Source organism: Oryx dammah, unplaced genomic scaffold (assembly GCF_014754425.2).
Source record: "Oryx dammah isolate SB20612 unplaced genomic scaffold, SCBI_Odam_1.1 HiC_scaffold_2, whole genome shotgun sequence".
NCBI classification, from domain to species: domain Eukaryota; kingdom Metazoa; phylum Chordata; class Mammalia; order Artiodactyla; family Bovidae; genus Oryx; species Oryx dammah.
The window spans coordinates 20,031,158-20,043,414 of record NW_024070186.1 but is presented as its reverse complement, the minus strand read 5'-3'; the positions used below and the strand labels follow the sequence as shown (position 1 = coordinate 20,043,414).

The 12,257-nt window shown below is 40.3% G+C and overlaps 1 protein-coding gene across 2 annotated transcripts in view; it reads right to left on the bottom strand.

The window, feature by feature from the left end:
* Positions 1 to 320: 320 nt before the first annotated feature.
* Positions 321 to 12,257, bottom strand: part of ACP3 (acid phosphatase 3) — a 60,559-nt gene continuing 48,622 nt past the window's right edge. Inside the window, exon 10 of one of the 2 annotated variants that reach the window (XM_040232714.1) lies at positions 321 to 3,343. In XM_040232714.1, the coding sequence (XP_040088648.1) occupies positions 3,127 to 3,343 (217 nt within the window). In that variant the 3' untranslated portion in view covers positions 321 to 3,126. The remainder of the gene's footprint in view (positions 3,344 to 12,257) is intronic. The other variant, XM_040232705.1, reaches the window with a different exon arrangement.

Sequence of the window (12,257 nt, the reverse complement as noted above, 5' to 3'; positions counted from 1 at the left end):
CTCTGCCACTGAGGGGCCAGAGTGAACCATGCAGCAGCCCTGGATCCTAACAAGCCTCTGGAGGCTACTTAACTGCCTGAAATTCAGGAGACCAGGGTTTGATCCCTGGGTTGGGAGGATCCCCTAGAGAAAAGAATGGTTACCCACTCTATTGATTTTTCCTGGAGAATTCCATGGACTGAGGAGCCTGGTGGGTCACAAAGAGTCAGACGCAACTGAGCAGCTAACACTTACTTGATTTTACATCAAAACCTTGCTATGTTTGATAGGTAGAGTCACTTAAAATTTTAAGTATCAATAAATCAAAATGTCCAAAGAAGTTATGAAGATCATAAAATGATTTATTGAGAATAGTTGAATGCACTCTGTTAAATAAGGATAGAGATTTTACAAACTATTAATTTTTACAACACATGAAATAACTACAAAAGATATGAAGTAGGAAGCTTAATAATTTCAGTCCTACCTCCTGGAGGAACTGATTTGATATTAACCCAAATAACCTTCAAAGTGCAAATTTCATTTCTCTCCTAATGCTGCTTTCTATTCTCCCTCTTTCCTTTTTGTGACCCAGTACTGACATGAACAGTAACTGTCTAGGATCATTAAACCAAGCTATTGCAAAAGCTGGTCTGTTGATTCAGTATTTGGCTGAAGAACAGAAGGCTGGCTATTCAGTAAAAGTTTTGATTCCATTTCTGTCAAGCCAGCAAATAACAGCAACACTCTAGCTTTGCTGATAAAAGGAACAAAGAAAATAAACCAATACCTTTTGATGACATTTCTATTGCAAAAAGGGGAGGTATTTTCTCCCTTTTCCATCCTTTTCTGGCATTAGGAAGTATTAAGACCTAGAACATGGTTCATGTCTGAGTAAATGCTTATAAACAAAATCCTTAAAAATAAATAATTTTTCTTCTCCCAGCTCTTCAGTTCCAACTCTGTTCTGCTCCAGACTCTCTTCTCTTCCCACTGTGTTCCACGTTGTTATCTGCTCGATACAATTACTTTCTTTATAAGCTAGCCTATTCAGAGAAGAAAGATGTTTACTGCTTTGTAACCTTCCTGCTGCATAAGCAGGGTTCTGATTTAGTTCAGAGCTGCCAGGGCTGAGAAAATTCTTTCCATAAGTCGCAGTGCCCTCTCATAATATATTCTGCCATTTTCTTGCTTATGTTTTGCAGAAGTATCAATGCTGCATACTTTCACAAGCCTAGTTTTCTACAGGAAAAGGAGTTTGTGTCCTCTGATGGTTTTCTGGCTGGGGGGACTTATGCCTGTGTTCTGGTCGGTGGAGCTGGATCTCATCTCTCTGAAAGGCAGTGCAGTGTCAAGTAGTATGTTTTGGGTTGTCTATGGATATTTTTCCCTTTCACAAGCTGAGAATGTAGCCAGATCTTGCAGTTCTTTGTCTTTGAGCCCTTTGCATTGCTGCAGGAAGCAGTGGATATGAGGCAAGAAATGACAACTCCTTCTAAAACTTTTGTTTGTGATAGTCTTGGCTTAGTGAGAATTATGTAGAAAGTGGGACTGAGAGGGGTAAGTGCTTGAATTTTAGTAGGTGAAATTTGTGGGATTCAAGGAGAAAGAAATACTCCTGAGACAATGAGTTGGGATGGGTTATGAGTGGGGTTTCTATCCCACTAGGTACATTCTGGGACCTTAAGTAGTACCTGAGGAAGTGAAGAACCCTACCAATGAATGAGACTGAATTTCCCATGATAGGAGGCTCAGCACAAAATAAAGTTGTTTAGAATAAATTTCAGGCTTAGTACAATAGTACCATTTATAAAAGTGCTTGCTTGGGCAATGATCAATGCATAGCATAAAATGAGAAAAAAAATTATATATAGAACATGAGAACTAGAAGTGACTTCTACGTTCATTTAGTTTAGACTCTTCAGTTTTAGATTATGAAACCAATGTTTAAGATATTTAAAAGAACTTGTTCCAAGTTGATGGCCTAAAGCCAGTGCAGAGCTGAGAAAGTGGGTTATCATCCTACTGTGCATTTTCCTTTCAATCTCATCATTTGAGAAATTCAGATATATTTGTAGCAATTAAAATTAAAATACATTATTATTTCATCATAACCATGAGTAGTCCTTATCAAAATAAAATCTCTTACTTTTGAAATGAAATAAGGACATCAGAACTACAAATAATATCTAGCTATAATAGTGGAGGTAAAAACAAAAAAAAGAACCATGGCTATTGGAATGTTCTAGTTTTTTCCCATTATACAAATTGTGAGGAAAATGATGAGCTACATTATCAACAGCTAAAGTAGTTGCTATTATAGTTTCTGAGAATGAAACACCTAAAACATCTTCACTGTAGATATGAGTGTATAAGTGTATGAATAGGCAGACACACACAGAGAAATCTGTCAGTTATCAAACACTGTGGGGTTTTCTTTCCAGGAGTGTGCAAACCTACTTAAGAGTTAAAGAAGAAATTTTTATACCTTCTGATTGAGTCTTATTTTTTAAGAATCCTCCTGAAAAAGTGAAAGTGAAAGTCACTCATTTGTGTCCAGCTCTTTGCAATCCCATGGACTATACAGTCCATAGAATTCTCCAGGCCAGAATACTGGAGTGGGTAGCCTTTCCCTTCTCCAGGGGATCTTCCCAACCCAGGAATCAAACCCAGGTCTCCTGCATTGCAGGCAGATTCTTTACCAGCTGAGCCACAAGGGAAGCCCAAGAATACTGGAGTGGGTAGCCTGTCCCTTCTCCAGTGGATCTTCACGGCCCAGGAATCAAACCTCAGTCTCCTGCATTACCGGTGGATTCTTGACCAACTGAGCTATCAGGGAAGCCCTATATGATACTATTTCTAGTCTAATTTTTCCCATTATCAAATCTTTAATATGTGTCTTTGTCATCCCTTGTAATTTTTTGCTCTTTGGAGGCAGAATGCTGATTTTCACTTCTTATTTTCCTCTGGACATTGGTGCCAGAGAACACAATTATCTGTTGCAGAATTTCCTTCTAGCTGAATGAGAAGCCTGTACCAGGATGAGTACAACAATGCGAAGACCTAAGTAATCTGGGTGTTCATTCATCAATGCATTGGGTAGCTGTCCCTGGGTTGCTGTGAATTCAGACCCTTCTCTAGGCAAATTCAAAGGGCAGCACAATGCCCACAAGGTGGAAGACTGTCCTTTGAATTCTGCATCACAGGGTTTGGCCTGGCATGCCTGCCCTTATTCAGCCATCTGTTCATAGGTTTCCATAAGAGTCTCTCTGCCAGCAGGGCCCATGGCGGATGAGGATAAACAGCAGCACCATCAGGATACCAGACACCAGGCAAAAGATGATGGCAAGGATGATCCTTAGAACTGTGAGAAAATAGGAAGAACATTAGTGTAAAATAAAGGATTGGGAAAACATTAAGATCATAAAATTAATGTATCAGGAAAACAGGAAGATTACACATCAGTGTTGGTTTCTGCCTTCATTTAAAATGTCAGTGACATTTCTAAAGCAGCCATGAAATAGTATATTTCATATAGCATAGTAAGATGAAAAAAGCACCAGACTAAGAGTCAGGAAATGACCTATGTTCCAGTTCCAGTATGACCTTTGACATTTGGGCCTCAGTTCTGGTGGGCTACAGTCCATGGAGTCACAAACAGTTGGACACAGCTGAGTGACTGAGCACACACATATTCCTCCACGATAAAGTGAGGGTAATTGACTCTGAATTATTTCCAAAGTTCTCCTTCAGCAATAACTTCATGCATTTTTTGCACATTTTTCTACAGTTAAAATTAGTTGTTCATGGTGTCAGGGTCAAAGGCATTCTGAATACTCAACTGTGATCATTAATTGGGCCTAAAAGAAATAGAATATCAACTTTTGCTCTCTGAATTTGATTTTCAGTAAATATCTTTTAAAGAGGAAACCTTGAGCACATACTCAGTATGGTAAGCATTTTTAGGATAACTAAATCACTGCAGATGGTGACTGCAGCCATGAAGTTAAAAGACGCTTACTCCTTGGAAGGAAAGTTAGGACCAATCTAGACAGCATATTCAAACCAGAGACATTACTTTGTCAACAAAGGTCCGTCTAGTCAAGGCTATGGTTTTTCCAGTGGTCATGTATGGATGTGAGAGTTGGACCATTAAGAAAGCTGAGCACGGAAGAATTGATGCTTTTGAATGGTGGTGTTGGAGAAGTCTCTTGAGAGTCCCTTGGACTGCAAGGAGATCCAACCAGTCCATCCTAAAGGAGATCTGTCCTGAGTGTTCATTGGAAGGACTGTTGCTGAAGCTGAAACTCCAATCCTTTGGCCACCTGATGCAAAGAGCTGACTCATTTGAAAAGACTGGTACTGGGGGGGGGGGGAAGATTGAGGGCAGGAGGAGAAGGGAGTGATAGAGGGTGAGATGGTTGGATGGCATCACCGACTCAATGGACATGAGTTTGGTTAGGCTCTGGGAGTTGGTGATGGACAGGGAGGCCTGGCGTGCTGCAGTTTATAAGGTTGCAAAGAGTTGGACATGACTGAGCGACTGAACTGAACTGATGCTATTGTTATTTTGTACACTTATTTACACATGTCCCTTTGATAGCTGACCAGTCATGAAGCAGATATACGTAGTTTTTTTTTTTTTTCATGAGATGCTGTTCATTATTTCATCTGGAAAGCTATCTTCTCAGCCAACAATACTCTAGTCCATGATAGTATATATATATTATAAAAATCACCTTGTGCCATCTCCAAATGTATATCTGATTTTCATTGTAAAAGTATGAGATTGCTTGTTGGCTTAGGTAATAGGAGAGCAAACATCTCTCATATCCTAGTAGTCCTGTCCACAGAACATTAGTGCTCCATGGAACACAGCTGAAAATCTCTTCTTTAATCTAACCCTATCATTGCAGAGATGAAGGAAATGAGAAGCAGAGAGATTAAGGTAAGCAGGTAATTGCATTTGGATTGAAATGCATGGCGTCTTATCAGTCTTATGGGTTTAAAACCATCTATTCATTAATTCTCTAAAAAGCAGAGACATAACTTTGCCGACAACGGTTCATCTAGTCAAAGCTTTGATTTTTCCTGTAGTCATGTATGGATGTGAGAGTTGGACCACCAGAGAATTGATGCTTTTGAAGTGTGGTGTTGGAGAAGACTCTTGAGAGTCCCTTGGACTGCAAGGAGATCCCACCAGTCAATCCTAAAGGAAATCAGTCCTGAATATTTGTTGGAAGGACTGATGCTGAAGCTGAAACTCCAATACTTTGGCCACCTGATGCGAAGAGCTGACTCATTTGAAAAGACCCTGATGCTGGGAAAGACTGAAGGCGGGAGGAGAAGGGGATGACAGAGAATGAGATGGTTGGATGGCATCACCAGCTCAACAGACAGGAATTTGAGCTAGTTCTGGGAGTTGGTGATGGACAGGGAGGCCTGGCATGCTACAGTCATGGGATCGTGAAGAGTCAGACACGACTAAGAGAGTGAACTGACTGACTGATTCACTATTGACTTCCAAATTTTAATCTTCCCCAAATTCAAGGTTTATATATCCAACTGTGTATTCAACACATTAACTGGGCCATCTAATAGTCCTTTCAGTCTCAACAAGTCCAAAACTGGACTGCTAGTCTCCACACTCCCCATGATCTCCCTCACTAAGTATGTTGTTCCCACAGCCCTCCCCACCTCAGTCAATGAAAATTTCCTACTTCTAAAGTCTCAGTCCCCAAATCTTGGAGTCTCCCTTGACTCCTCCCTTTCTCTCACATCCTATACTGAATATGTCAGGAAATCCTGTTGTCCTACCAACAAGTCTATCCGCAAACCAGTGATCTCTCCCTTTCTCAGCCACCATTCTGTTTTGAACCACCAAAATTTTTGTGGGATAAGTACCTCTAACTTCTTTCTAGCTTCTATCCTTTTTCACCCGCAAATCTGTTTCTAACACAGAAGCCAAATGGCTTCAAGTCAAATCATGCCACTCCACTACTTACAGTCTGCAAAGAATGCTTATCTCACTCAGAATGAAAGTCAAAATCCTGATGATAATAGTTTACAAGGCTCTATATTAGCCTCTTGGATTTTCACTCCTACACTCTTCCTTTACTTACTCTCTTTTGGTCACACATGCCTTTTTGTTGCTTAAATATTCCTGGCATTCTCCCCTTTACCTCCTTTGCTATAGTTTTAGCATTTCCTAGACACTCTTCTTGGAGATGGAAATGACACCCCACTCCAGTATTCTTGGCTGGAAAATCCCATGGATGGAGGAGCCTGGTGGGCTGCAGTCCATAGGGTCGCTAAGAGTTGGACATGACTGAGCAACTTGACTTTTACTTTCATGCATTGGAGAAGGAAATGGCAACCCACTCCAGTGTTCTTGCCTGGAGAATCCCAGGGACGGGGGAGCCTGGTGGGCTGCCATCCTTGGGGTTGCACAGAGTTGGACTCAACTGAAGCGACTTAGCAGCAGCAGACACTCTTCTCTGGAAAAGGTCAGTTTCCATTCCAATCCCAAAGAAAGGCAATGCCAAAGAATGCTCAAACTACCACACAATTGCACTCATCTCACATGCTAGTAAAATGATGCTCAAAATTCTCCAAGCCAGGCTTCAGCAATACATGAACCATAAATTTCCAGATGTTCAAGCTGGTTTTAGAAAAGGCAGAGGAACCAGAAATCAAATTGCCAACATTCGCTGGATCATAGAAAAAGCAAGAGAGTCCCAGAAAAACATCTATTTCTGCTTTACTGACTATGCCAAAGTCTTTGCCTGTGTGGATCACAATAAACAATGGAAAATTCTGAAAGAGATGGGAATACCAGACCACCTGACCTGCCTCTTGAGAAACCTGTATGCAGGTCAGGAAGCAACATTTAGAACTGGACATAGAACAACAGACTGGTTTTAAATAGGAAAAGGAGTACCTCAAGGCTGTATATTGTCACCCTGCTTATTTAACTTATATGCAGAGTACATCATGAGAAACACTGGGCTGAAGGAAGCACAAGCTGGAATCAAGATTGCCAGGAGAAATATCAATAACCTCAGATATGCAGATGACACCACCTTTATGGCTGAAAGTGAAGAAGAACTAAAGAGCTTCTCGATGAAAGTAAAAGAGGAAAGAGAAAAAGTTGCTTTAAATCTCAACATTCAGAAAACTAAGATCATGGCATCTGGTCCCATCACTTCATGGGAAATAGATGGGGAAACAGTGAAAATAGTGGCTGACTTTATTTTTCTGGGCTCCAAAATCATTGCAGATGGTGATTGCAGCCATGAAATTAAAAATGCTTACTACTTGGAAGGAAAGTTATGACCAATCTAGACAGCATATTCAAAAGCAGAGACATTACTTTGCCAACAAAGGTCCATCTAGTCAAGTCTATGGTTTTTCCTGTGGTCATGCATGGATGTGAGAGTTAGACTGTAAAGAAAGCTGAGTGCCGAAGAATTGATGCTTTTGAACTGTGGTGTTGGAGAAGACTCTTGAGAGTCCCTTGGACTGCAAGGAGATCCAACCAGTCCATCCTAAAGGAGATCAGTCCTGGGTGTTCATTGGAAGGACTGATGTTGAAGCTGAAACTCCAATACTTTGGCCACCTGATGTGAAGAGCTGACCCATTTGAGAAGACCCTGATGTTGGGAAAGATTGAAGGCAGGAGGATAAGGGAACGACAGAGGATGAGATGGTTGGATGACATCACCAACTCGTTGACACGAGTTTGGATAAACTTCGGGAGCTGATGATGGACAAGGAGGCCTGGCATGCTGCTGTTCATGGGGTCTCAAGGAGTTGGACACGACTAAGTGAGTGAACCGAACTGAAGACACTCTTCTCACAAATCCCTGTACCAGGTAATTCCATCACTTTCCTTGCTCAGATCTTATCTTCTCAATGAAGACTTTCTGTTTAAAAATGCAACCTATATGCCTTCTCCCCACACCCATCCCCACTTGTCACTTGTTATCCTCACCTTCCGAAGTACTTATTTACTATGTTTATTATTCATTATCCATCTCTCTTTCCTTCTAACAGAATGTATGCATCATAAGGTCAAGAACCTTTGTCTTTTTTGTTCATGAATGTATCCCAAACACTTAGAACAGTATCTGTCACATAGCAGGAGCTCAATAAACATTTTTTTAATTAATTTTTTTTATACCTATGGCTGACTCATGTTGAGGTTGGACAGAAAACAACAAAATTCTATAAAGCAATTATCCTTCAATAAAAATAAATTACTCAATTAATATTTATTAAAGGAATTAATGATCTAGAACTCATATATCTTCTCAACTCTTATTTCAGTATTTTTTCTCACAGTGTCAGAATGCCTCTTAGTATCATAAGAAAGTGAATATTAATCAAATTAAATCTTGGTGGACCAGTGCCATTAGCACTGCAGATGGAGTTAAAGTTGGAGGAAACTAAACCAAATTGAAGAAGAAAGGAAAGGACTAAATGAAAACGAGGGAAGAAGGCAGAGGCTAACAGTTCTTTAAAATTAATGTCCATGACTCACTTTCTGTATTTAGAAATTTATTTTCAATTTTTTTGGCCATGTTGTCATACATTTTCCCAGTCTTTCCCCTTCCTTTGTTCCTTCCTAGATACGCAGCGAGTACACACCAAATGCCAGTCCAGCTGTGTGTTGGGTTCTGGGGTTCCAACATCCTTGCTCTTGAGGAGATCAATATCTAATGAGAGAACTAGATAATCATGAGATTGCGTAGTAGTAAAATAGAGGTGTAAAGATAATGCCATTTGAACAGAGAGAAAGTTGAGATTATCACGAAGTGTTCTACTTGGAAGAGATAGAATTTGGAAAGTCTTCTGAAAAAATGATAAGATTTGACTTGGACTTTGAGATAAATAGAATTTTGTCATGAGACATAAAGAACTGCATGAGAGTGTCTTTGGGAAATAGTGGTTGCATGTGACTGGAATCTAGGCTGTGGTGAGTTGAGGCCTGATATGTAGGCTGAGGCTCAGGTTTTACTAGTTCTAGTTTGTCATGGGGCAAATGGAAATTATCAGCAATTATTACACATTGAAGTGACATTGCCTAATTTGTCTTTAAAAAAAAAAAAAAAAGAAAAACTGGAAAAAGGAAGATGGTGGAGATATTCTCAGCCTGATAGCTATTAAAATGCCTTTGATAAGATACTGAGCATTGGATACAGCACTGGAAGTGTAGCCCTGACAATGCAGATGAGGGAATTCAAGAGATACTTCTAAAGAAGAATTGACAGACTCTATGATGGACTAAATATCCTGGTAAAGTGGACATTGTGGTCTAGGCCATCCCATGAGTTCTAGGTTTGATAAATAAGATAATTAGGCTGCAAAGTGAGACTGAAAGCACACTGGAAAGGATCCATTTGGAGTAGAGGAGATAATAAAATTTGTTTCAAATGTATGATTGAGGTGGGTTATTATCCTGGTAGAGATGATCAGTAGGCAACTGGAAAAAAAAAACAGGTCTAAAAATCTATATATAGATATGAAAATAAGGACGGTAGAAGAAGATAGAGTCTTCAGTAACTCTGGTTCATGGTGACTGTGGAAAGAGGAAAACAGGGACAGATCCCTGAACACCATCATTTCGGGTGTTGGTGGAAGCTACCAATCCAGTAGAAACTCAACAAAAAGTCTGAGAACAAAGAGAAGACTAAGGAGAGGTTTTTTCTCTCTCTTGCTTCCCTTCTCCCTCATGTTTATTTTTCAAAGTATACATTCCTTTGTACTGTAAAGGATTTTGTGAGTTTGATAGAGTAATGTTCTAGAATCTGAGAAAAGACAGTGGTTACTTATATCTTCCTGCAAAGAGGTCTAGTGCCGGTAATGACTGACAATATGTCCTACTAAATGGGGACACATGAAAGCTGCTGAAGGCAGTGTGAATTGGTACTTAGTTCAGTTCAGTTCAGTCACTCAGTCCTGCCCGACTCTTTGCCACCCCATGAATCACAGCATGCCAGGCCTCCCTGTCCATCATCAACTCCCAAAGTTTACCCAAATTCATGTCCATCTAGTTGGTGATGCCATCCAGCCACCTCATCCTCTGTTATCCCCTTCTCCTCCTGCCCCCAATCCCTCCCAGCATCAAGGTCTTTTCCAATGAGTCAACTCTTTGCATGAGGTGGCCAGCCAAAGTATTGGAGTTTCAGCTTCAGCGTCAGTCCTCCCAATGAACACCCAGGACTGATCTCCTTTTGAGAACTATTCTGGCAGTGTGTTATCAAAAACTTCTTTCTGGTGCCATAAATCCCCAAGTCCTGTCTACTCTACTTCTTTTCTGCCTTTGAATATTTTTGCTTTTCTCATTCACATGTACTAGTTTTTTGTTTTTTTGTGGGGGTGGGGGGAGTATTATTTCAACAGCCTCCCAACTGTTCTTCTCCTCTCAGAACCACTTTTCTTAAATCTACTTTCCCCACTGGAACCAAAGAGATCTGTCTAAAGCAAGAGGCTGGTCACATCATCTGTCTTCTGGATAAAACACTTTAATGATCAGAGTTAGTTAACTTGACCTACAAGACACTTAATGCCTGCTTCTCCAGCATGTGAAGATTGAAAAGATTGTACTCTCACCAGACACACTTTTTCAATTCCTAAAATGCTCCTAATCCTAACCTTCTTGGCCTTTATACATTTTCCCTGTTCATCTATAACATTCTCTTTCCTCCTCTTCTCCATTCATTTGGTTAATTCCTTGTTTCCTTCAGATTTTTGTTTAAACATCTCTCCCTTGGAAAAGATTTCTCTGATAACTTAGACTTCAGATAATTGCCTCTGCTATATGTTTTTATAGTTACTTGTGTGTTCTTCATTACAGTACTCACCATGCTTAATTGTTCGAGATTGTTGAATTCTCCTCTCTTTGTCCTCCTTGCCTGCCTCCCCACATCCATGTCAAAGTTTACAAGACACATAGGGAAAAATTCTCTGGTCTTGCTGTTGTTTCCTTAGCAAACTTACTGACTGCTACCTAGGCACATATCAAGTACCTAATAGGTACTGAATAAATATCTATTATTTGCTTAATGTTCATAAACTTTGACCCATCAATGCTATTTTGGGGTATTTGTCCAAAGAGAATAGTTCACTAGAGAGTGTGCAAGGAAAGGGAAGAGATATAGTAGAAATATGATGTTGGAGAGTACTTTAGGCTTGAACCCTACTACTCATGGCATATTCCTTTCTGAGGTTTGAATTTTTAGCCTGTAAAATGGAGATATGTGATTCTGATAGGAAAAGTTTCAAAAAGAGACCACTGAATTAGGCATGAGTTCATTCAGTTCAGTCACTCAGCTGTGTCCAACTCTTTGCAACCCCATGGACTGCAGCCCGCCAGGCTTCCTTGTCCATCACCAACTCCTGAAGCTTGCTCAAACTAATGTCCATCAAGCCAGTGATGCCATCCAATCATCTCATTCTCTGTCGTCCCCTTCTCCTGCTGCCTTCAATCTTTCCCAACATCAGGGTCTTTTCCAAGGAGTCAGTTCTTCACATCAGGTGGCCAAAGTATTGGAGTTTCAGCTTCAGCATCAGTCCTTCCAAGGAAAACCCAGAACTGATCTCCTTTAGGATGGACTGGCTGGATCTCCTTGCAGTCCAAGGGACTCTCAAGAATCTTCTCCAACAGCATAGTTTAAAAGCATCAATTCTTTGGCACTCAGCTTTCTTAATGGTCCAACTCTCACATCTATACATGACTACTGGAAAAACCATAGCCTTGACTAGATAGACCTTTGTTGGCAAAGTAATGTCTCTGCTCTTTGATATGCTGTCAGGTTGGTCATAACTTTTCTTCCAAGGAGCAAGCATCTTTTAATTTCATGGCTGCACTCACCATCTGCAGTGATTTTGGAGCCCTAGAAAATAAAGTCTCTCACTGTTTCCATTGTTTCCCCGTCTATTTGCCATGAAGTGATGGGACCAGATGCCATGATCTTAGTTGTTTGAATGCTGAATTTTAAGCCTTCTTTTTCACTTCCCTCTTTCACTTTCATCAAGAAGATCTTTAGTTCTTTGCTTTCTGCCATAAGGGTGGTGTCATCTGTGTATCTGAGGTTATTGATATTTCTCCTGGCAATCTTGATTCCAGCTTCATCCAACCTAGCATTTTGCATGATGTACTCTGCTTGTAAGTTAAATAAGCAGGGTGACAATATACAGCCTTGATGTACTCCTTTTCCTATTTGGAACCAGTCTGTTGTTCCATGTCCAGTTCTAACTGTTGCTTTTTGACCTGC